Consider the following 25,411-nt stretch of genomic DNA (forward strand, 5'->3'; position numbering starts at 1 on the left):
GAGGGGGGCGCAGAGGCCCCTATTGTCCCGCCCCCTGCTCCGCGAGATTCGAGCCTGAGCGGCCTGGGCGTCTCGAGGGGTGAGAGAGTTGGCGGCGAGGTCTCGGCGGGTAAGCGAGCGTCGGCGACTGTCTCTCCGCGAGAGGAGGCAAGTTGGGGTCCAGGCTCCAAAGCCGGTGGCCGCGTACCGCGGTGGAGCCGCTGTCGTTGAGGTCTGAGGAGAGAACAGGTTTGTTTCACTCACCGCGGGCTCTCCCCCTGCGGAGTCTCTGCGTCTCCGCGTCTCCGCGCTGCGCTGTCCCTCTCTGGCCACCGCACGACGGGCGCAGAAATCTGGGCCCCAGCGCTGCGCTGAGAGATCCCCCGACGCTTCCCCAGCCCCCCAGGGAGGCCTTCGCGGAGTCGAGGCGTCGCGGGTCGGGGCGCTCGCTGTGTCCCTTCAGCTCCAGACTGCGTGAAGCTCCTCCAGCAGGCCCCAGCGCCCAGGGATTTTGTCCTAAAAAAGGGTCATGGAGTGGGTGGATTGCGGGCGGCTCGGCGCTTTTTCTGCATACGGATTTCGTCCCAAATTTGCTAACATGAGAACCACAGTTTTTCAGAAAAGCAAAATGTTTATTTGCCAAGACCTGTTTGGCAGGTGTAAATGTTTTAGGGAAGAAATACCGAGAAAATGCTGGCATTTTGCGTTGCGGGTTTTTTTTGTTTTTAATTGAGAAATAGGTTACTGGCTTATTTTGCTTCTCCAGAATATTTTCATTTGGCTTTAATTTAAGTCATGTGGCTTTAATTTCCTTCCAGATTATGCGTTCAGATGTGGCAAAGGCTTAAGAGAATCATTATCTCTTAATCGTAGCGGTTTTGATTATCTTTTTTCCTACATCATATTTTTCTTTCTTTTTAAATCACAGCTTTACGTTTTTAAGAGTCTCCATCTGGTTCATTGATTGATTCAACAATTATTTATTAAGTGTCTAATATGTGCCAGGCATAGTTGCTGGGGTTGCAGCAGCAAACAACGCAGAATTTTTGGCCTTCTTGGAAACGGGCAGTAAGCAGAAGTAAGCTGTGTATTTTGTTTGGTGGTAAATGCTAAGGAAAAAAGATAAGGGGAGGAAATTGATGAGGGAGTGTTAGCGTGTGAGGATTGCAATTTGGGATGGAATGTCCAGGTTAAGTCTTTTAGAGAAGATAACATTTAAGAAAGGACCTCAAGGATAGGAGTCTGGGAGTAAGAGTAGGGGTCTGATTCAGGCAGAGGGAAAAGAGCCATGACTGGAGCATGCAAGATTAATAGAGGAACAGCAGGGAAGCAGTGTGGCTGAAATTCGTAATAGGGGAAAGTGGGAAATGACGTCAGAGAGGTGAACGTTCTTACATGGACTTTGGATTTCATTGGAAGATTTTGAACAGAAGGATGACTTCATATGGCGTACATTTTAAAAAGATAACTTGGATTGCTCCTTTTGAGGCTAAAAGGAGAGAAAAAATGGAAGCAGAGAGACTACTTAGGAAATTGTGTTAGTCTTCCATTGCTCCTGTAACAAATTTCAGCAACTTTGTTGTACACAATACAAATTTATCGTCTTTTAGTTTGTACATCAGACTAGGTCTGTAAATCTGTAAATATCACCAGGCTAAAACCAAAGTCAGTAGGGCTGTGTTCCTTCTGGAGGTACTAGGGGAGAATACATTTATTTCCTTGGCTTTTCCACCTTATGAAGCCTGCCTGAATTCCTTGACTCCTGACTGCTTCCTTCATCTTCACAGCCAGCAAAAGAGCATCTTCCAATCATACCTTCTGTCCTCTCCAGCACTCCTGTGTCTCTCTTATAAAGACACTTGTGATTACATTGGGCCCACCTAGATAATTCAGGATAATATCTTCATATGGAAGTTCTTAATTTAATCACCCCCGCAAAATTCTTGTATGAGTATGTAAAGTAACATATTAACAGGTTTGGGGGATTACGATGTCTTTGAGAGACCAGGTGAGAGAACATGGTGCCTCACCCAGACCACTTCAGTAGTGATGAAAATGGTAAGTAGTGCAGCCATGTATGTATTTCAAAGGTGAGGATGACTAAAAAGTTGAATGCGCTATTGTAGGTATACTGCCTATGGACATAGTCCTGCTCCTAAAGGAGCAGTAAAAATAAAAAAGTTGGATGAATCATTTGGAAAAAAAATTCTAGTAGTGTGAATAATCACTGCTAATTTATCAATCACATTTGCAGTTTTGTTTCTCAATTTGTTTCTGTTTCTCAGTTAACAGTTTTACATTGTTTCTCAATTTACATTTACATTGTTTCTCAATTTCTCAGTTAACAGTTTTACAAAATTTGGATTTGTGTTTCCAATTGATTTTGAGATTCCTGAGGACAAGGGATGATTTCTGTTTTTGCCCCCTAGTTTGTCCCTGATGGCTGGCATGATGGTAGGCCCTCAGTAAATGTTTGGTAAATGAATAAAAGAATGGTAAGCTAGAATCTTCTTATTACATTTTATTTTGTGCAATACTGTGTGCAAAACCTGTTGAATATATTTTTATGTATGTAAATATATTCATATATGGGTAAGTGAAAGTATTCCACACTATACATAATGTTGACATAAGTAAATACACAGTGTAGGTGGTTTCCCTACATGACAGTATTTTTAGAGATTTATAATATCTCTCCTATGATGTTAACAGTGTTTTGGTATTGTTTTTCTGGTTGCATCAGAAAGTTGTGTTTTACTTATAAAAATAGAATGACCCACTTACATAGAAGAACAGAAGCACTAACAGTTTTGGGGAGCTGTTTCTGATGCCTCTTCAAAGAGAATGTTGACAAAGCATTTCACAGGAATGGACCAGGTCACATATTTATTCTCTGTTTTTTTTTTTAGCCTCAAGTTGGAGAGAGGAAGTTGTATTTATTCTCTAGCAACATTATTGATTAGCCTGGAAAGTAAAGCAATAAGTACTTAAGACTGCCCTGAATCTTGCCTATTAAGCACATTCTCTTAGTAATTTACATCAGATGAGGTTTAATAGGTCACAGATTGAATTTTATTGCCCAGTTTCTTAGGGTAGGGATGTGACAAGTAGTTGTAACTACTGCTTTTTGTGTTCACCTCAGTGTTGATGTATTCTCTAGATAAGCAACTTCTAATATCATGGCATCACAGTGTTGAACCTAAAGGTGACCCATGTACTACAGAGCCTTTCAAATTCTTGAAACCTAGGTTTAAGTAAGAGGCTTGGTTATCCCAAGATCGGTTCATCTGATTCATTGCCCATTCAGGATACTGCAGATGACCACCTTTGTATATTTCGCAGGAAGTGGTGTACATTTATTGTGTTTGGGAATTATTACATAATTATAAGTGCTTTAAGAACCAAACTTTTAGTAGTTTTTATTTGTAAATCTGAAAATATCTAAGCATGAGAACCACTTATTTGTAATGTGAGTTCCTGCCATAGTGATCATATATAGAAAATAAAGTATTTTTGTGTATGTGTTATTTATTCAAAATGTTAATTATTTTTTAAAGAATTATTAACTTTATAATTGATGGTAGCAAGGCACTCATCTGCTTTATGTAGTAGTAGTATTTCCTATTTGGAAGGCAACCAGGAACCTAGGATATTTCAGCCATGCTTTGATTAATTACACTTATCTTTTCATCTTTGTTTTCTTTTTGATAGTGTTAAATATTTAATGAGGTCTGTTCTGTCTTATCTCTTCGCTTTCCTTCCAAAAAATGCTTAAAATTCTTAGCTAGTGTTTTGAGCTACTTTTATTCAGTTACTTTTACTGTTTGCCCAAGGTGAAGACTTCTTTGGTAATATCAGAATGAACTCCCCAATTTATTAATATACACACACAATACAAAACAATGTATAATTTTTAGCAAACGTTGTCTGTTAATCCTATTATCCTGATAATTATATTATCAATGAGTGATCAAAGTACATTTGTAGTGTACTACTTTTTTTTTTTTTTTGAGACGGGGTCTTGCTCTGTTGCCCAGGCTGGAGTGCAGTGGCATGATCTCGGCTCACTGCAAGCCCCACCTAATTTTTTGTATTTTTAGTGGAGACGGTTTCACCTTGTTAGCCAGGATGGTTTTGATCTGCTGACCTCGTGATCCACCCGTCTCGGCCTCCCAAAGTGCTGGGATTATGGGCATGAGCCACTGCGCCCGACGTATGTGCCACATTTTCTTAATCCAGTCTATCATTGATGGACATTTGGGTTGGTTCCTAGTCTTTGCTATTGTGAATAGTGCCCCAATAAACATACGTGTGCATGTGTCCTTATAGCAGCATGATTTATAGTCCTTTGGGTATGTACCCAGTAATGGGATTACTGGGTCAAATGGTATTTCTAGTTCTAGATCCTTGAGAAATTGCCACACTGTCTTCCACAATGGCTGAGCTAGTTTACAGTCCCACCAACAGTGTAAAAGTGTTCCTGTTTCTCCACATCCTCTCCAGTACCTGTTGTTTCCTGACTTTTTAATGATAACCATTCTAATTGGTGTGAGATGTTATCTGGTGGTTTTGATTTGCATTTCTCTGATGGCCAGTGATGATAAGCATTTTTTCATGTGTCTGTTGGCTGCATAAATGTCTTCTTTTGAGAAGTGTTTGTTCATATCCTTTGCCTACTTTTTGATGGGGTTGTTTGTTTTTTTCTTGTAAATTTGTTTAAGTTCTTTGTGGATTCTGGATATCAGCCCTTTGTCAGATGAGTAGATTGCAAAAATCTCCCATTCTGTAGGTTGCCTGTTGACTCTGATGGTAGTTTCTTTTGCTCTGCAGAAGCTCTTTAGTTTAATTAGATCCCATTCGTCTATTTTGGCTTTTGTTGCCATTGCTTTTGGTGTTTTAGTTATCAAGTCCTGTGCATGGGCAATTTTTCTGGTGTTGTCTATTCTTCCTCAAAAAGAAGTATGATTAAGAAAGCCCACGTGACAGCCAGGCGCGGTAGCTCATGCCTGTAATCGTAGCATTTTGGGGGGCCAAGGCAGGCGGATCACTTGAGGTCAGGAGTTTGAGACCATCCTGGCCAACATAGTGAAACCTTGTCTCTACTGAAAATACAAAAATTTCCCCGGGCATGGTGGCAGGCACCTGTAATCCTAGCTACTCGAGAGATTGAGGCAGGAGAATCGCTTGCCCTCGGGAAGCGGAGGTTGCAGTGAACCTAGATCTCATCACTGCACTCCAGCCTGAGTGACAGAGCTAGACCCTGTCTCAAAAAAAAAAAAAAAAAAAAAAAAAAAAAAGCCCACGTAACTACCAAAATCCAGTTTCTTCCCTTCCTGAGAAAAGACTGACATAAACATTCATGTGTCTTTGAAAAATCGTGTCCATTTTCTAAAAATTTTATCCTCATGCCTCCTTAAATTTTTACTTAAATGTTTATTTTTCCGGGTAAATATTCATGAGTAGGCAGCCTCTTTCAAGGATTTAAGAGTCTGTTGGATTGCTATAATCAGTATTGAAATATTCTTCATATAAAATGTATTTATTCTTTTTGAAAACAAAGATGTATTCATACCTATCTATGTGTGTTTTTTTTGAGATGGAGTCTAGCTCTTTCACCCAGGCTGGAGTGAAGTGGCACAATCTTGGCTCAGTGCAACCTCTGCCCCCTGGGTTCAAGTGATTCTCCTGCCTCAGCCTCCCAAGTAGCTGGGATTACAGGCGAGTGCCACCACACCTCGCTAATTTTGTATTTTTAGTAGAGATGGGGTTTCACCATGGTGGCCAGGCTGGTCCTGAACTCTTGACCTCAGGTGATCCACCCACCTTGGCCTCCCAAAGTGGTAGGATTACAGGCATGAGCCACTGTGCCTGGCCTATATTCTTATATTTATCTTCATTGTCTCTGTGAGATATATAAGAAACTGATAATGCTTATTGCTCTAAGGGAGCAAATGGGAGACTGGGGAATGGGGTTTGGAAGGCTATACCTTATTGTGTATCTCCTTTTCTGTATTTGAAAATTTCCCCTGTGCATGTGTTACCTATTAAATTGAAATACTGAAAGAAAAAGAAATGGTTAATTTCAACAGTATACAATTTAAAAGACCTTCCATTCTCTCCACAGTGATATCTTGAGAGAAGATGGGAAAGGGCTGCAAGGTTGTGGTTTGTGGATTGTTATCTGTGGGGAAAACTGCAATTTTGGAGCAGCTCCTTTATGGAAATCATACTATTGGTAAGATTGTTTTTCTCTAGTTTGTCTCTGGGTTCTGGGAGCTGTCAGGGGTCTTTTGTTGGTCATGCTAAACTAAAGGTGGTTGATGGTACATAAAGGGGAGGTATAATCCAGAGGGACCAAAAGAGATTAAGAGGTAAGAAAAGAGGAGGGAAAAAAGTCTTAGTGTTATTGAAATTCAAGAGTGCCTGCTGTAAGTTATCACAGGTAAGGAAAGAAATGGCCAATATAGCTAGATCAATATGGATATATATTCGTTTGTATATATGTGGTTTTCTGTGTATTTACATAATGAATGGTGGTCTACAAATCATAGAATCACTGATTAAGAAAACATGACTTTCCACTGGGCATGGTGGCTCAGGCCTGTAATCCCAGCACTTTGGGAGGCCAAGGCAGGCGGATCACCTGATGTCAGGAGTTCAAGACCAGCCTGGCCAACATGGTGAAACCTGTCTACTAAAAATACAACATTAGCCAGGCCTAGTAGCAGGTGGCTGTAATCCTGCTACTTGAGGGGCTGAGGCAGGAGAATCTCTTGAACCTGGGAGGCCGAGGTTGCAGTGAGCCAAGATGGTGTTACTACACTCCAGCCTGAGCTACAGAGCGAGACTCTGTCTTAAGAAAAAAAAAAAGGCCGAGCGCGGTGGCTCACGCCTGTAATCCAAGCGCTTTGGGAGGCTGAGGCAGGCGGATCACGAGGTCAAGAGATCAAGACCTTCCTGAACAACATGGTGAAACCCCGTCTCTACTAAAAATACAAAAATTAGCTGGGTGTGGTGGTGCACGCCTGTAGTCCCAGCTACTCAGGAGGCTGAGGTAGGAGAATTGCTTGAACTCAAGAGGCAGAGGTGCAGTGAGCCGAGATCGCACCACTGCACTCCAGCCTGGCGACAGAGCGAGACTCCATCTCAAAAAAAAAAAAAAGAAAACACAACTTTCCAGAGCTGCTTTATATAGATTTTTAAAAATGGAAGAAACAGCCGTTTGGTTAGTATGACTTAATTTTGTGAATTGGGCTACCTCATTCATTTATTCATTCACTGAGTCAAATAATTATTTATTAATATTTGGTATATGATACATGTAATCAGGCCTTGGGTTACAGAGGTGAAGATAGCATCTCTGGAGGTCATGGCTTAGTAAGGAAGATAGATATCACAGGTTAGAATGAAATAACGTTTGTGTTGGATAATAGAGATCATCAAAGCATTTATTTTTGGCAAGTAACTTAAAGCACATTTCTGTTTTTCTGAGATGGAGTCTCACTCTATCTCCCAGGCTTGAGTGCAGTGGTGCAATCTCGGCTCACTGCAACTTCCGCCTCCCAGGTTCATCCAATTCTCCTGTCTCAGCCTCCTGAGTAGCTGGGACTACGGGTGCATGCCACCACGTCTGGCTAATTTTTGTATTTTTATTTTAGTAGAGACGGGGTTGCACCATGTTGGCCAGGCTGGTCTCGAACTCCTGACCTCAAATGATCCGCCCACCTCGGCCTCCCAAAGTGCTGGGATTACAGGCATGAGCCACTGCGCCTGGCTCACATTTCTGTTTTTCATTAACCATTTCGATGTGCTCTGCTTCTCTTCTAGCTTTCTAAAATAATGTTTAACAATTGTGGTTAAATTCATATTTAGTGTTTATTATAATACCTGTGTCAGTAGTTCTCAAATTTTTCGGTTTCAGAATCCTTTTGCCCTGTGAAAACTTACTGAGGACCCCAAACAACTTTTGTTTATGTGGGCTATATCTTCGAACATTTACTGTATTAGAAATTAAAACTGTGGCCAGGCGTGATGGCTCACAGTTTTCTCTAGTTTGTCTCTAGGTTCTGGGAGCTGTCAGGCGTCTTTTGTTGGTCATGCTAAACTAAAGGTGGTTGATGGTACATAAAGGGGAGGTATAATCCAGAGGGACCAAAAGAGATTAAGAGGTAAGAACTCTCAGCACTTTGGGAGGCCAAGGTGGGAAGATCAGTTGGGCTCAGGAGTTTGAGACTAGCCTGAGACCTCATCTCCACTAAAAACAAAAGAAAACAAAAAAACAAAAAAAAGAAAAAAGAAAAAAAAAAAAAGAAAGAAATTATCCAGGTGGGCATGGTGGCATGCGCCTGTGGTCCCAGTTACTTGAGACGCTGGGGTGGGAGAATCACATGGGAGGTTGAGGCTACACTGCGTTCCAGCTTTGGAGACGCTGTCTCAAAAAAGAAAAAAAGAAAAGGAAAATGGAGACATTTGTAAACTACGTATTTTTTCTAAATGACACTAATGAACTCATTGTATCCTAAAATAACTTTAGGAAAAAAATTATATTTTCAGAATAGTGAGAAAGGTGGCATTGATTTACTTTTTAGAAAATCTTTTCTGATGTCCAGCTTAATAGAAGGCAATTATCATATCTGTTAACACTTGCCTTTGTAATTAGTCTGTTGTGATGAGGTGTTTTAGTTGAAGTATATGAAGAAAATCCAGCCGCACACAGATATGTAGTTGGAAAAGGTAGGAGGAATACTTTAATAGCCTTTTCAGGCAATTATGGGTATTTTTCTTTGGTATGTCACTAAAACTCAACAAGTGATGTTTACTTAAAGGTTATTGCAGTGTAGAATCTGAAATCATATTCGTGAACTTCTTTACTCTGCTAAATTAAAATCTCATTGATTGATCCAGCATTTTAAATGGATCTTTTACCCAAGCAGAATTTTTTAGCATCGTGAATTGGTCATTTGGGAAATTTTGGTTCGCTGAGATAAGGAAATCTTCCATATCACTTTTGTTAATATCTGATGAAATACCAATTTCGTCAGTATTGGGAATCTATCAAGTTCATGATGATGGATACAATTCTGATTTTTGCCTGAAAGCTCAAATTTTATTGACAACAAATACTGTTACCATAGTTACTTTCCTTGAAATGATAGCCTTCCTTTATTAATTTTTGAGAAAATGTTTGTCAAATATTGTAAATACATAGTTTTTCTGTCATTTCTTCTTTTTAAAAATGATGGCTAGTTCAGCTTGCAATTCAAAACACACAAGAGATTTCCCTCAAGACAGTTACCGTAATTGTATGCAGAAATGCTTTATGCATAGTTTCCATTTAATTTCATAGAATATTGAAAAGATATATACTCAAGGCTTGAGATTTAATAAAATTAGTCATTTTTATTGCTTCATTAAGGACATTTTTAAGTAAAACTGGCTTTTTAATTTTTTAACCGCAAGCACAAGATGGTGAAGAGAGGATCTAATGACGACCTATACATTTAGTGTCACTGACTCGATTTGCACTAAGGTACCGGCAGTTTTACCCACCATTGCTTTTGCAACATCAGTACAAATGTCATCATAGTGGAAAATGCAAATGGCTTAGTAGTATTATGAATATAGTTTTGCCCATGTGGATTCCCTGAAAGGCAGACCTCATGAGATCTGCAGACCACAGTTGGAGAGCTGCTGGCATATATAAATACAGTAAATTGACCCTTCAACAGTGCAGGGGTTAGGGGTGCCAACACTGCCCCCCCAGTCAGTTGAAAACCAAATTTTTGACTCCCCAGAAACTTAACTACTAATAGCTTACTGTTGACCAGAAGCCTTAAACCTGATGACATAAACAGTTAATTGCCATGTCTTATATGTTGTGTGTATTATATACTGTACTCTTACAATAAAGTAAGCTAGAGATAAGAAAATGTTATTAAAATCATAAGAAGAAGCTGGGTGTGGTGGCTCACACCTGTAATCCCAGCACTTTGGGAGGCTGAGGCAGGCGGATCACTTGAAGTCAGGAGTTCAAGACCAGCATGGCCAACATGGCGAAACCCCATCTCTACTAAAAATATAAAAATTAGCTGGGCATGGTGGCATGTGCCTGTAATCTCAGCTACCTGGGATGCTGAGTCATGAAAATCTCTTGAACCCAGGAGGCAGAGTTTATCGTGAGCCGACATCACGCCACTGCACTCCAGCCTGGGCAACAGAGCGAGACTCTCTCAAAACAAAACAAAATAAAACAAAACCTGCTTTACAAAATAAAGGTTATTTTAAAATGTATAAGAGGTTGCCATTATTTAAATTTAAAAAGAAGAATGTAAGTGAAAAATAGCCACTGCAAAGGATATAAGACACTTTCTTTGATGATAATGCCTATAAAATAAAATCTGTGTCTCCCAGGCTGGAGTATAGTGGTGCGATCTCAGCTCACTGCAACCTCCACCTCCTGGGTTCAAGTGATTCTCCATCTCAAAAAAAAAAAAACATAAGAAAAAATATATTTACTATTTATTAACTGGAAGTGGTTCATTGTAAAGGTCTTCGTCCTCATTGTTTTTATGTGGAGTAGACTGAGGAGAAGGAGGAGGGATTGGTCTTGCTGTGTCGGGTGGCAGAGGAGAAAGAAAATCTACATGTAAGACGTGAAGTTCAAACCTGTGTTGTTAAAGGGTCAGTGGTATTCTCAGCAGAGCAGTATAGTATACTGTGATTCTTTTTTTTTTGTTTTCATGGAAGCTAATATTTATTTGTCATTTCTTTAGTTTTGTTTATACCTTTTGCTAGTTCTTTCCGCATAGTCAAGATGTTTCTCAGTTCTCCATGACGTCAGCTCCATCAGATAATCTATTTTTTTTCTTGGCTCTGTCCTTTCAGGAGCTCTGTGTTCTCTTATCTACTGTGCCACCATCATCATGGAACTTCCCCTTTGTTTCTCCCTTTGGTTTTTTATTTTTTTGAGACGGAGTCTCGCTGTGTCACCCAGGCTGGAGTGCAGTGGCAAGATCTCGGCTTACTGCAACCTCTGCCTCCTAGGTTCAGGTGATTCTCCTGCCTCAGCCTCCCAAGTAGCTGGGATTACGGGCATGCGCCGCCATACCCGGCTAATTTTTGTATTTTTAGTAGAGACAGGGTTTCACCATGTTGCCCAGGCTGGTCTTGAACTCCTGGCCTCAAGCAATCTGCCTGCCTCGGCCTCCCAAAATGTTGGGATTACAGGCGTGAGCCACTGCACCTGGCCTCTCCCTGGTTTTGATTTCCTGTTTCCTAGATCTCTTGTCATCTTCTTTTGGCTTATACCTTTTTTTTTTGGAGCACATTTTCCAGTACTTTTCTGGGGTTGAAAAGTTTGTACAGTAGAACAGATCATCCTGTGATGACGGCCTTCAACATGCCCTCTGCCTGGCACATAGTTGTGACCCTGGGGCTTCCGAATTGAGATATTTACTAATTGTGCTTGTGATTTCCTTTACTTCATATCTGTGTTAGGTTCTGTTTCTTCCTGTTTCTATGATTACATGTTAGTTTTTATGGAGGGTCTCCTCAAATAGTTTTCTGAGAAAATATACGTGATACATTTTCTGAGGCTTTGCATGTTTGAAACTGTCTTTATTTTACACTAACATTTGAATTGTAATTTTGATGGGTATAGAACTCTAGGTCAAAAATAATATACTTTCAGAATTTTGAAAGCATTGCATATATGGTTTAATCAATAATTATAAGACAAACCTTCACATAATCTCCACGTGGATCAAAAAGTACAACATTGAGGACAGGCCAGTGGCTCCCTGTGTTCCTCTGTCCAGTTGCAACTCATTCTTTCCCTTGACTTTTGGTTAATCATTCTTTTATTTTTAATTGCCACATATGTGTATCACTAAATGGTCTAGTTTATTTTTGCCCTATGGATTTTCTGTGAATTAAATTAATCCATGTCTGGCTTCTTTTACTCAACATTATATTTGTAAGACACATCAGGCCAGGCATGGTGGCTTACCACTGGAATCCCAGCACTTTGGGAGGCCAAGGTGGGAAGATCACTTGAGCCCAGAGTTTGAGATCAGCCTGGGCAACATCAGGAGACCCCATCTCTATTTAGAGGAAAAAAAAAAGATTCATCCATTTGGCCATAGCTGTGGTTGTTTACTTTTCATTGGTGTAACATTCTATTGCATGAAACTACCTCTGTCTGTTCTGTCTTGATGAACATTTGGGTTATTTCCAGTTTGGAACTATTGGAAATAATGCTACTCTGGAACATTATTGTACATGTATCCTGGCTATTATGTGATAAATTCTGGCATCATATCTAGGAATGAAATTGCTAATTCATAGAAGGTGTGTCTCTTTAACTTTACCGGCTTCTATTGTCTTCTTGCTTCTAGTGCTACTTTTGAGAATCTGGGAACCATTATGATTCTTGATGCTTTGTCTTTGGAAGCTTTTCTAGGCTCTCTTCTTTGTTCTTAGTTGCTGTGGTTTGAAGGATAGTGTCTCCTCCAAAATTCATGTTGAAACTTAATCTCCAATGCAACAGTATTAAGCAGTGTGGCCTATAAGAGGTGATTAAGTCATGAGGGCTCCACCCTTCACCTTCATGAGGACTAATCCCTCATGAAAGATTAGCATCCTTATAAAAGGGCTTGAGGTTGAAGGGAGTGCTCTCTTGCCCTTCTGTCTCTCCCACCATGTGAGGACACAGCATTTGACCCCTCCCAAGGATGCAGCAACAAGGCTCCATCTTGCAGTGGGGACTGGGCCATAACAAGACACCAAACCTACTGGCACCTTGATCTTGGACTTCCCAGCCTCCAGAACTGTGAGAGATAAATTTTCTGTTTATAAATTACCCAGTCTGTGCTATTTTGTTATAGAAGCACAAATGGACTAAGACACCAGTGTTCTGAAATTTCAGTGATGCGACATAGAATTGATCTTTTCTTTTCTTTCTTTCTTTCTTTTTTTTTTTGCTCGGGTTGGAGTGTAGTGGCACGATCTCAGCTCACTGCAACCTCCGTATCCTGAGTTCAGGCAATTGTCCCACTTCAACCTCCCAAGTAGCTGCAATTATAGGTGCGCACCACCGTGCCCAGCTAATTTTTGTATTTTTAGTAGAGATGGGGTTTCACCATGTTGGCCAGGCTGGTCTTGAACTCCTGACCTCAGGTAATCCACCCACCTTGGCCTCCCAAAGTGCTGGTGTTACCACAGGTGTGAGCCCCCGCACCTGGCCAGTATGTTTTCATTTACTGTAGTGGACACTTAGAGAGTCCCTTCTATATGGAAATGCATGTTCTTCAGTTTTGAATTATTTTGTCGTTGCTTTCTTTCCTCTGTGTTCTCTGTTCTTTTTTTCTGGAACTCTCTTTTTGGATGCTGGACCTTCTGGAGTAGTCCTTGAATTTTCTTATTGCTCCTTTCCTGTTTATCATCTCTCAATATTTTTGTACCACTTTTTGGTAGATATCCTCATCTTTATTTTCCAGCCCTTCTATTGAGTTTTTGTTAGTATCCTGTTCTTATTTCATGGATGTACTATCATATTTTTTTGATAGATTAGGTAGTTTTTGTTTGTTTGTTTTTGTTTTTCTTTTCTTTGTATAGTTGGTTTTCTCTGTAGCGGTCTCTTCTTGTTGGTCTCTTATTTTCTTCAGGTGTCTGCTAAACCTTGGTTATCTGTTGATAATTAAAAATGGACCCCTAGGCCCAGTGCAGTGGCTCATGCCTGTAATCCTAGCACTTTGGGAGGCAGAGGCAGGCAGTTAGCTTGAGCTCAGGAGTTCGAGACCAGCCTAGGCAACATGGTGAAACCCCATCTGTACAAAAAAATACAAGAATTAGTGGGGCTTGGTGATGTGTACCTGTAGTCTCAGCTACTTGAAGGGCTGAGGTGGGAGGATCGCTTGAGCCCAGGAGGTTGAGGCTGCAATGAGCTGAGATTGTCCCACTGAACTCCAGCCTAGATGACAAAGTGAGACCCTGTCTCAAAAACAAATAAATAAATAAATAAGATTTAAAAAGCCAGTTGGAAGCTCTAAGCATATGGATGGGGTTCATGACTTTGAGCTTCACTAAAGTGATCTGGCAGGGGCATTTATTGGGGAAGCCTAGATGTCAGTATATTTAGGATTTTTTCCTTTTCCGTTGGCCAGATTCTCCAGATTCCTCTGGATGGGGATAAAGGGCTGGCTGCCAGTGTTTTGGGAGCAGAAAGGGAGAGCCGGAGGACTTCAACATTCAGTATGTGTGTGTGCGCAGGCATGTTACATAATTGCTCCGTTTTCATGGTGGAACTCATTCCCTTTATCCCACAGTCTAGACAGCCTCTATTTTATATTCCCCAGAGATTGCACCCTTAAGCCTTCCCCTGGTGTGGGAGATGGGTAGTTGCCCAGCAGCATGGAGTGGGAGAGGAGATCTAGAGAACTAGTGGAAGACTCTTGACTTCATTTGATCTTTAGAGTACCAAAATATCAAAAGGTCTAAACTTTAGACCCCCTTTTGGAGAGGCAGGTGGAGGTGGGGTAACCGGACTGGCTTTTGGTGGATAAAAAATCACATGACAAAATGCTTGGTAGTTTTTGCTTTTAAATTAATTTGTAATCAAAGCCCACTATGTTTGTGTCTTCGTAGATAACCTTTAATTTCCTTAGGGCTTAATTTATGACAGGATGACACAGACACGTATATACATAATCAGATTTATGAATAATTTTACCTTTCTAAACACTGAATACATTCCTTATGAGTTATGTTGATGAAAGTAAATTTTTGGTTTCTCATGATCCAATTTATGTATTACCTTGTGATTATTCCTTTTAATCTAATACTTGTGGAGATTTTATGTAATCTAATACTTAACGGACATTTCATGTAAGGCATCTGGAACAAATCATTCTACAGTATTTAGGTTGTTTAGGAAAACTGTAACTAGTTTTAAAAAAACTATAACATAGTATGATTGGGGGGGTATAGGATGTTACCCATGTGATTTTACCTCTGGATGTATCTCACATTGATTTATTTTTATTTTTTATTATTATTTTTTGAGACGGAGTCTTGTTCTGTCACCCAGGCTGGAGTGCAGTGGCATGATCTCGGCTCACTGCAACCTCTGCCTCCCAGGTTCAAGCAATTCTCCCTGCCTCAACCTCCTGAGTAGCTGAGATAACAGGCGCCTGCCACCACACCCAGCAAATTTTTGTATTTTTAATGGAGATGGGGTTAGGCCACGTTGGCCAGGCTGGTCTTGAACTCCTGACCTCAGGTGATCTGCCCATCTAGGCCTCCCAAAGTGCTGGGATTATAGGCGTGAGCCACCGTGCCTGGCCTCATATTTAAATATGGAGGTGATTACTGGGACTATACCTTACCTGTCTTATCACATGTCTCTCCATTACTTATTAAAATTAAGAGTATTAATCTTCCCCATTTAATTCCTTTATCAATAAGGGCTTATTGAATATTTGCTGTGTACACAGAATGGTTCCTTTCACTTAATAAACTTAGAGACTAGTTGAAGAGATAAAACTTGCACAAATGAAACAAAGTGGTAAAATGCATTTTTAAAAGATCATAAACAAGAAGGGGATTTTTATTAAATAAGGGGATTTATTAAATATGCAGAAGAAATATTTTTTAAAAGAATTTGGTTTACGCCAGGTGCAGTGCCTCACACCTGTAATCCCAGCACTTTAGAGGCTAAAGTGGGTAGATTGCTTGAGCCCAGGAGTTTGAGACCAGCCTGGGCCACATGGTGAAACCCTGTCTCTACAAAAAGTACAAAAATTCACTGGGCATGATGGCACCTGTAGTCCCAGCTGGGAGGGACTACTTGGGAGGCTGAGGTGGGAGGATCCCTTGAGCCCAGGAGGCGGAGGTTGCAGTGAGCTGAGATTGAGCCACTGCACTTTAGCCTGGGCAACAGAACAGGACCCTGTTTCAAAAAAAAAAAAAAAAAAAGTAGAATAGAAATGTGATTATTATATGTGGTAAATAGGAAACCTAGAAAGCCAATTTCTAAAGGACAAGAAAATACGGAGCAGTTGACACTGGCTTAGCCAGAAAGAGTAATTTCTTTTCTTAATCCCAGGAATGGAAGATTGTGAAACAATGGAAGATGTATACATGGCTTCAGTAGAAACAGACCGAGGAGTAAAAGAACAGTTACATCTTTATGACACCAGAGGTCTACAGGAAGGCGTGGAGCTGCCAAAGCATTATTTTTCATTTGCTGATGGCTTTGTTCTTGTGTACAGTGTGAATAACCTTGAATCCTTTCAAAGAGTGGAGCTTCTGAAGAAAGAAATCGATAAGTTCAAAGACAAAAAAGAGGCAAGTGGATATGTTAAAAATGCCAAATATGAATTATAATACCATTTAAATTATAGCACAGACTTTTGGGTAGTTTATTTTCAGATCATTACAATGTGTATGTATTCTTAGTATCTGTAAAACCTTTACAATTTTTTTTTCTTTTTTTTTTTTTTTTTTTTTGAGACGGAGTCTCGCTTTGTCCCCCAGGCAAGAGTGCAAAGTGCAATGATGCGATCTTGGCTCACTGCAACCTCCGCCTCCCGGGTACAAGCTATTCTCCTGTCTCAGCCTCCAGAGTAGCTGGAATTACAGGCGTGTGCCACTATGCCCGGCTAATTTTTATATTTTTAGTGGAGACGGTATTACCACGTTGGCCAGGCTGGTCTTGAACTCCTAACTTCAAGTGCTCTGCTGGCCTTGGCCTCCCAAAGTGCTGGGATTACACGTGTGAGCCACTGTGCCTGGCCTAGAATTTTTTTCTTAACCCAAGAAATACAGGTCTGACTAAATTTAGTTAGGACCAGAATTTGACTTTCTGCCTGTTGCTCGTTACCATCTACAAGTTGAATTTTAATGACTTCTTATCTCAAGTACTACATAATTCATTTTATGTTTTTTGGTATTGCTGTTTCCTTGGGTTTTTTTTTTTTGAGACTGAGTCTGTCTCTTTCACCCAGGCTGGAGTGCAGTGGCACGATCTTGGCTCACTGCAACCTCCGACTCCCAGGTTCAAGCGATTCTGCTGCCTCAGCCTCCTGAGTAGCTGGGACTACAGGCGTGTGCTACCATGCCCACTAATTTTTTGTATTTTTAGTAGAAACAGGGTTTCACCGTGTTAGCCAGGATGGTCTCAATCTCCTGACCTTGTGATCCGCCTGCCTTGGCCTCCCAAAGTGCTGAGATTACAGGCATGAGCCACCATGCCTGGCCTCCTTGGGCTTTTTATTATCTCCTTGGGTACATAGGATTCTTGTCTTCAGGCTTGCCAAAAAAAAAAAAAAAAAGGAAACCTAATAATTATTGGATTCTACCCACATACCACTTAAACATAAGATTCATATGCCTTACAGTGGTCTGTAAAGATTTAGATTACCTGGCCCATGCCTATCCTTTTCATCTCATCTTTATTATCTGCCTGTCTCTCACTATACTCCAGTGACACTGGTCTACTTTCTGTTTTTTCAATATGATAGTTTTGTTTTCCTATTAAGCTTTCTCAATTGCTTGTTTCCCTGCCTGGAACTCTCTTATCTCAAATCTTTCTCCAGATCTTCACGTGGCAGACTCTTCATTGTCTAGGAAACCAGATAATATACTGATTAACAGTACTGGCTAGATGGTAGAAAAAAAACAAAAAACAAAACAAAACAAACAGCAACAACAAAAAGTACTGGCTAGATGTTAACTTAGATTTTTATATATTTTTTGTTAAGCTTTTTATTTTGAGACAATTATAGAGTCACATGCAGTTTTAAGAAGTAACACAGAGAGATCCCTTACCCAGTTTGCCCCAGTGGTACCATCTTCAAAACTCTAGTACATCATAACCACCATATTTGTGTTGATTCAGTCAAGACACAGAACGTTTCCTTCACCACAAAGATCCCTCATGTTACTCTTTTATAGCTGCCCCACTTCCCTCCCATCTTCACCCCCACCTTAAACCTTGGTAACCGCTAATCTGATCTCCATTTTTATAATTGTGTCATTTCAAGATTGTTATATAAATCAGTGGTCCCCAATCTTTTTGGCACCAGGGACCAGTTTTGTGGATGACAATTTTTCCACAGATGGAGTTGGGGTGGTTTGGGGATGAAGCTGTTCCACCTCAGATCATCAGGCATTAGATTCTCAAAAAGAGCATGCAACCTAGATCCCTCACATGTGCAGTTCACAGTTTGATTCTCAAGCTCCTGTGAGAATCTCATGCCATCACTGATGTGACCGGAGGGGGAGCTCGGGTGGTAATGCTTGCTCGCTCCCTGCTCACCTCCTGTTGTGCGGCCCGGTTCCTAACAGGCCCTGGACTGGTACCAGTGCATGACCTAGGGGTTGGGGACCCCTTGTATAAAAGAAATCATACAGGCCGGGTGCAGTGGTTCATGCCTGTAATCCCAGCACTTTGGGAGGCCAAGGTGGGCAGATCACGAGGTCAGGAGTTCGAGTCCAGCCTGACCAACATGGTGAAACCCCGTCTCTACTAAAAAAATAACAAAAATTAGCCTGGCATGGTAGCACACGCCTGTAATCCCAGCTACTCAGGAGGCCGAGGCAGGAGAATCGCTTGAAACCCGGGAGGCAGAGGTTGCAGTGAGCTGAGATCATGCCACTGCACTCCAGCCTGGGTGACAGAGCAAGACTCTGTCTCAAAAAAAAAAAAAAAAAAAGGAAATCATACAATATGTAATCTTTTGGGATTGGCTTTTTTTACTCACATATCCTCTGGAGATTCATCCAAGTCACTGCATGGATCAGTAGTTCATTTCTTTTTTTTGGTGAGTAGTATTCCATGGTATGTACCAAACTCTTTTTAACCATTTATCTGTTGTAGGACATCTGGGTTATTGATATTTTATTTAGAATACTAATTTACTTTGTGAATAGATAACATATTCACAAGGTTTTGAAAAGATGTAAGAAGGCATGAAAGCTCCTCTCCCCGATATTTCCCATCTTTCCCACCGAAACAGGCAAATGCTGTAATTATTTACTTGGGTATACTCCAGAGACCCCTCTCTGCCCCACAGAAGTTGAAAGGTCAATGAACACTCACGTACTAGATACTTAAATCTTGGCTTTGCTTCTCAGCTTTTCTGCTTCAGTTTCCTTATCTGTAAAAGGAGAATAATAGTACCTTCCTCATATGCTTCTTCAATCCCCATAATCATATTAATTCAGCGAATGCTTATTTAGCAACTACTATGTGCCAGGCATTGTTCTAGGTACAGGGAATGTGGTAGAGAACAAAACAGTCCATATCCCAATAAAGCTTCTATTTTGGGAGTGAGAGAGACAGTAAATAAATATATTTAATATATTACAATGAGTGATGCTATGTAGAAAAGCAGAATGGGGAATGAGGGTGCTATTTTCTGTAGGGTGACTTTAGCAGATATTTGAAGGAAGTAAGGAGGGAGGGAGCAAAGCTGATGTCTGGAAGGAAGAGTGCTCCAGGTGGAGGGAATAGCTAGTACCAAGGATCTGAAGTCGGAATTTGCTTGCCATGTTCAGGAATTGGCAGTGAAGTCAGAGTGGGCTAGGAGGTGTGTTGTAGGTGATGAGGGCACTTTGCCTTTCACTTTTAGTGAGATCAGAAGTGGGGCAAAGGAATGACATGATATGGCTTAAGTTGCATTTACTTATTTTCATGTTTGGTTTTAAAAAATTGAATAATGTTTGCACATGGTTCAAAAATGACAATCATATGTAAAAAGGACTGTGTTCAGTCTGGTTCCCACAGCTGTCCTCAACCACCAAGATCCTGTACATTAAGCGTGCTTTTTAAAATATTTTACCCCTTTACTAGTTTTGGGGCAGTCATCCAGAGTTTCTTTATATAAATACAAGCAAATAGGAGTATACATTAAAAAATATTTTTCCTCCTTTTTTTTTTTTTTTTCCTTATTTCAGACAGGGTCTTGCTCTGTTGCCCAGACTTGAGAGCTATGGCATGATCATAGCTCATTGCAGCCTAAAACTCCCGGGCTCCAGTGACCTCCTGCCTCAGTCTCCTGAGTAGCTGGGACTATAGGCATGCATCACCATGTTTGCCTAATTTTTATTTTTATTTTTTGTAAAGACAAGGTCTTGCTATGTTGCCCAGGCTGGTCTCCAACTCCTGGCTTCAAGTGATCCTCCTGCCTTGGCCTCCCAAAGTGCTGGGATTGTGAGTGTGAGCCACCATGTGCCTAGCCTTTTTCCCTTTCTTACACCAGGTAGCACACTAGCCTGCACCTTCTGTTTTTCATGTAACATATCTTCGAGTTGTTCCCATATCAGTACCCAGATTTTTTTTTTTTTTTTAATTGTAGAGACAGGTCTTGTTATGTTGTTCAGGCTAGTCTTGAACTCCTGGTCTCAAACAGTCCTCCTTCCTCAGCCTCCCACACTGTTGGGATTACAGGTGTGAGCCACCACACCCACCCACCCACCTGTTTTTTTTCTTGGTAACTGATGTATAATATTCATCCTGTGGCTATAGATGTATCATCCTTGTTTTTTTTGAGATGGAGTCTAACTGTTACCCAGGCTAGAGTGCAGTGGCATGATCTCAGCCCACAGCAACCTCCGCCTCCCAGGTTCAAGCGATTTTCCTGCCTCAGCCTCCCAAGTAGCTGGGATTACAGGCGTTCACCACCACCCCTGGCTAATTTTTGTATTTTTAGTAGACAGGGTTTCACCATGTTGGACAGGCTGGTCTCAAACTACTGACCTCAGGTGATCCACCCACCTGGGCCTCCCAAAGTGCTGGGATTACAGGCATTAGCCACCATGCCCGGCCGTTTGTTTTATTTAGATAAGATTGTGTTTGTATGCTAATGGGAGAAAATTGATGATGAGGGGACTAAGTGCTGGAGTGACATCCTTGTCTGGGTAAAGGAGGATGGGTTTTAGGGCAGAGCAAATGGGCTTGGAAGATGGTAGGTTGTTAGATGTGGTGGCGGAAGAATGTGGGAACTTTTTTTTTTTTTTTTTTTTTTTTGAGACAGTCTTGCTCTGTCACCCAGGCTGGAGTGCAGTGGCGTGATCTCGGCTCACTGCAAGCTCTGCCTCTCGGGTTCATGCCATTCTGCTGCCTCAGCCTCCCAAGTAGCTGGGAGTACAGGCGCCCGCCACCACGCCCAGCTAATATTTTTGTATTTTTAGTAGAGATGGGGTTTCACCGTGTTAGCCAGGATGGTCTCAATCTCCTGAACTCGTGATCCACCCACCTCCACCTCCCAAAGTACTGGGATTACAGGCGTGAGCCACGGTGCCCGGCTGAAATTCTCTTCTAATTGCGTATCTTACTGAAACAATATGGGCATCAGGTGAAAGGAAAGTGGGGAAGGAAGAGGAGATACTGGAACTTTTAGAAGGGCACCAAGGTATGAAATGTCTCATTACAGAGTAAATGGAGAAAATGTAATACATTTGCCAGAGAACACCAGTTCATTTGAGATCAGTGGTATGATCTGGGCCAGCGGGGTTGTATGTTTTTCTCCAGCCATATTCAGCTAAATGGTGTAGGCACAGTCTGGTTAATAGTTAAATTTAACAAGGGAGGGGTTTTGCCAGGTGAATATGGTGGGATAATGGGGGCAAGGGAGTGAATAAAAATAATCTAAGCTGGGTAGGGAGGAATTAAGGACATGAGTAGGGTGGAAGGACAGTGATAAAGGTAGTAGAGCCAGTAGGTTGTATGTCCTTGTGGTGTTTGGAATTCTTGCACTGGGGGCATTAGGCATGACTGGGAAGGCAGGAGTCAGAGTGGGATGCCTGGAACTGAGATCATAGAGAGCAGTTACAATGTCAAGGTCTAGGCTGAGTGTGGTAGTTCATGCCTGTAATCCCAGCACTTTGCAGAGCTGAGGCAGGAGGATTGCTTGAAGCAAGGAGTTTGAGACCAGCTCCAGCAATAAAGTAAGACCCCATCTCTAAAAATTAAAAAAATAGCTGGACAGGCTGAGGAGGATCAGGATCGCTTGAGCCCAGAAGCTCAAGGCTGCAACCAGCTATGATCAAGCCATTGCACTCCATCCTGGGTGACACAGAGAGAGAGACCCTGTCTCTTTAAAAAAAAAACAAAAAAACAAGGTCTAGAATATGACCACAGGAGTGGTGAATGGCTGAGGTAAGGATGATGAGACCATTGGAGAAGTCAAAGAATAAGAGACCAGGTTACTGGAAGCAGCATCTACGTGGCCAGTGAAATCACTAAGAATTATGACCAGAATAACGGCGAGGGCAGGCTGACCATGAGTCAGCTCTCTGATGAGGAGCAGTTAGGGGGCCGGCCTGGAGTTAGTAGGTACAACAGACTGATAGCATCGGCTTTCTGCAGGGGTTTTAGAGAAGGACACCATTGGAGGTAGCATTGAGGGACAAGGAGGACATCTTACCCCGACTTTGTGGTAGTGGTAGGAGGGAAGTGATAGGGGAAGCAGGACTGCAAGGCAACTAGGAAAGGTGAAGGAACATTCAAAGCAGAGGTGGAGGATGCAGTGGGGGTGAGTCTTGCTGAGTTCTAAGGGGTAAAGTGAACAAGTTTCTGCAGTTGGGAGGAGAGGGAGATGGAGGTCACAGTAGGGGAGATACATGAAGATGAAAGTCTGGGTGATGAAGAATGACAGGAGGGCTTGAAAGATGAGATAGAGTATGTGATTCCCCTAGAAAATCCGAGCTCTGGGCCCACTTTCATCCTGCCAGCAAGGCATGGCCTTACCTGGAGCACAGGGAGCTCAAGCTCAACGTAAGACAGGAAGGAAGACAATAGTGGTTCCAAGATCTGATGAGTTCACTGCTGCTCCTCAGAGAGGCCTTCTTTGACAGTTCTTGCTGCCCATCGTCTACTGTCACATCGTCTTGTGTAATCTTTATGGGCACTATCTGAAAATCTGGTTTGGGGTCTCTTCTTCCCCCCCGAGCTTTGACTGCTGTATTCTGGTCACCTTTAGTGTCTGGTGTATAGTAAGCATTCGTATAAAATGTTCCTATTGGTACATACTTTTTTTTTTTGGCCCATACATTTAACAGATACTTAGCAGTCACCTTTTTAGTATTGTGAATAATGTGAACACAACAATTCCTGTTCTCATGGATACAGAACTCCCCCACAGCTCCAGTTGTCTTATTTTGAAGTACTATGTTGCAAATCTCTCATACGTCAAGTGTAGCCAAACTGAAATGCAGACTCATTGAAACCAGTCTGTATCCTAGATGCCAATTTCCCAAGTCTATCTTCCATTCATACCTGAGCTAATTTTTTTTTTTTTTTTTTTACAGTTAGCAAACTACAGAGCATCTGCTTTTTTTTTTTTTTTTTTTTTTTTTTTTTTTTGAGATGGAGTCTTGCACAGTCACCCAGGCTGGAATGCAGTGGCGCCATCTCGGCTTACTGCAACCTCTGCCTCCCAGGTTCCAGCAATTCTCCTGCCTCAGCCTCCCAAGTAGAGGGGACTACAGGCGCACGCCACCACGCCTGGCTAATTTTTTTATTTTCAGTAGAGATGGGGTTTCACCATGTTGGCCAGAGTGATCTTGAACTCCTGACCTCAAGAGATCCACGAGTCTTGGCCTCCCAAAGTGCTGGGAATATAGGCATGAGCCACCACGCCCGGCCGAGCATCTGCATTTTTAACAAAAATGCATTAAGGAGTAAGGTGAAATCCTAATATCCAGTCACACTTGAGAATCAGTTTAATGAAGCAGGTTTGTTAAGTGGAACAATTTTCCTTATGTCTCCATTTTGCCCAGGAACTGATGTTGGCAAAGTACTAGTATGATCTTTTCAATCCGTTTTCTTTCAGGTAGCAATTGTTGTATTAGGAAACAAAATCGACCTTTCTGAGCAGAGACAAGTGGACGCTGAAGTGGCACAGCAGTGGGCAAAAAGTGAGAAAGTAAGACTGTGGGAGGTGACTGTTACAGATCGGAAAACTCTGATTGAACCATTCACTTTATTAGCCAGTAAACTTTCTCAACCCCAGAGCAAATCAAGCTTTCCTTTGCCTGGGAGGAAAAACAAAGGGAACTCTAGTTCTGAGAACTAAAAATCAGTAATTCCACAATTGTATGTTGAATAGTGATTGCCTTTAAGTGTCTGTGAACATGGAATAATATTACTATTCAAAATAGGCCATTTGTATCTACCTTTGGTCCTTAGGAAAATTCCTAAGGAAGTCATTTAATGCACTTTAGATGTTAAAAGTATTTGGGCTAAGGTTATTATTGCCTGATATGAAATAATATATTCTTATTCTCATTGTTTGAAACCTGTCTTTGAAATTAGCACCTTTGTTATTTATGTTGTACTTGTGAAAACAGTAAAATAGTTTGGATAGTTATGCAAATGCACCTATGTGTAACTTCCCCCCAACCCCAAGCTGTTTGGGAAGATATCATAATCATTCTGTGCAACATTATGCAAACTTCTAAGCCCAAACATGACTTCGTTTTTAAAAAGTTCATTAATCTAATGTCTAGGATTATAAAACAACATTTTTTGTGTCTAAATTGGACCCAAAACATTGAACAGTTTGGGGTAGTAAGCTAAATTTCATCTTGTGGAGATTTTGCTAAACAGACTAAGACCCATGATTTAGCTTTGCTCAAATTAGAATGTTTAGCACGAGTTGAGGTACCAGGTAGTGTAAGTAGGTTCATCACGCTCTAAGGCCCTTTTTAAAATCCTCAGCCAGACCCCTGTTGATAGATTAGATACTTGAGGGCACACTGTTTGCTCCTCCTCTTGAAAATGATTAGGCACTTAAGGACAGTAAAGCTGTATTTTCTGGAAGGAAGACTGTATCTTCTGGAATAGTTTTCTAGAAAACTAGTCATATACAATAAAAGTATCAAAAATACTGGGCTCTAGATGATCTAACTTAGATGTCTGAGTTTGTGTTGTTTCTCTAAAGATTTTGGCAAGACTCGAGCAATGTGGCTGACTAACTTTATTAATTTAAAAGGTAGGAAGTAAGCTACTTAGTGGTTTCACCTGTGAAATAACTATTTTGACTGAAATGTAAAATAAGCTATTCAGCAAAGAACATATTAAAACATCAAGTAATTTGTAACATCTTAAATGGAATACTTTTTTCATGAGCTCTAGTAAAGAACTACTACATATAAAAGACAATACTTACAAATCAGCTATTGCTGCTACAGTATAATTCTTCAAAATTTCTCATCATAAATTCATTTTTTGGTCAAAAAATTACCACTCAGATGCTAACTCACCCCTTACCCTTTTCCCCCAGTTATTGAATATTAATCTAGCTTCCCCCCATGCATGTTATAGATGGACAAATGCTTTCATAATGATTTTTAAATAAGTACCTTCCAGTTTGCTTTGTTTCCTACTAATGCAACTTAGTCTATATTAGTACAAACAGTTACCAATTCT

The 25,411-nt window shown here is 41.1% G+C and overlaps 1 protein-coding gene across 6 annotated transcripts; it reads left to right on the forward strand.

Annotated features, from left to right (window-relative positions):
* The first annotated feature begins 9 nt into the window (after positions 1-9).
* On the forward strand, positions 10-25,091 carry NKIRAS1 (NFKB inhibitor interacting Ras like 1). Of its 6 annotated transcripts, none has more exons than XM_054483666.2 (4): positions 10-228; positions 6,104-6,214; positions 16,082-16,323; positions 23,814-25,091. In XM_054483666.2, the coding sequence occupies exons 2-4, from the start codon at positions 6,121-6,123 to the stop codon at positions 24,054-24,056; spliced, it is 579 nt and encodes a 192-aa protein (XP_054339641.1). In that variant the 5' UTR covers positions 10-228; positions 6,104-6,120; the 3' UTR covers positions 24,057-25,091. The 6 variants fall into 6 exon arrangements, with proteins under 6 accessions (XP_054339641.1, XP_063518185.1, XP_054339642.1 ...); XM_063662115.1 differs by having other exon boundaries at positions 32-147; positions 16,082-16,327; positions 23,818-25,091; XM_054483667.2 differs by having other exon boundaries at positions 32-147.
* Positions 25,092-25,411: the final 320 nt, after the last annotated feature.

Source organism: Pongo pygmaeus, chromosome 2 (genome assembly GCF_028885625.2).
Source record: "Pongo pygmaeus isolate AG05252 chromosome 2, NHGRI_mPonPyg2-v2.0_pri, whole genome shotgun sequence".
Taxonomy (NCBI): Eukaryota; Metazoa; Chordata; class Mammalia; order Primates; family Hominidae; genus Pongo; species Pongo pygmaeus.

Excerpts from the sequence above, each read along its gene's own strand:
- NKIRAS1 (XM_054483666.2), top strand. The coding sequence starts at position 6,121 with ATGGGAAAGGGCTGCAAGGTTGTGGTTTGTGGATTGTTATCTGTGGGG. Across the intron at positions 6,215-16,081 it reads TTATGGAAATCATACTATTG|GAATGGAAGATTGTGAAACA; the intron begins GTAAGATTGTTT and ends TCTTAATCCCAG. Across the intron at positions 16,324-23,813 it reads AGTTCAAAGACAAAAAAGAG|GTAGCAATTGTTGTATTAGG; the intron begins GCAAGTGGATAT and ends GTTTTCTTTCAG.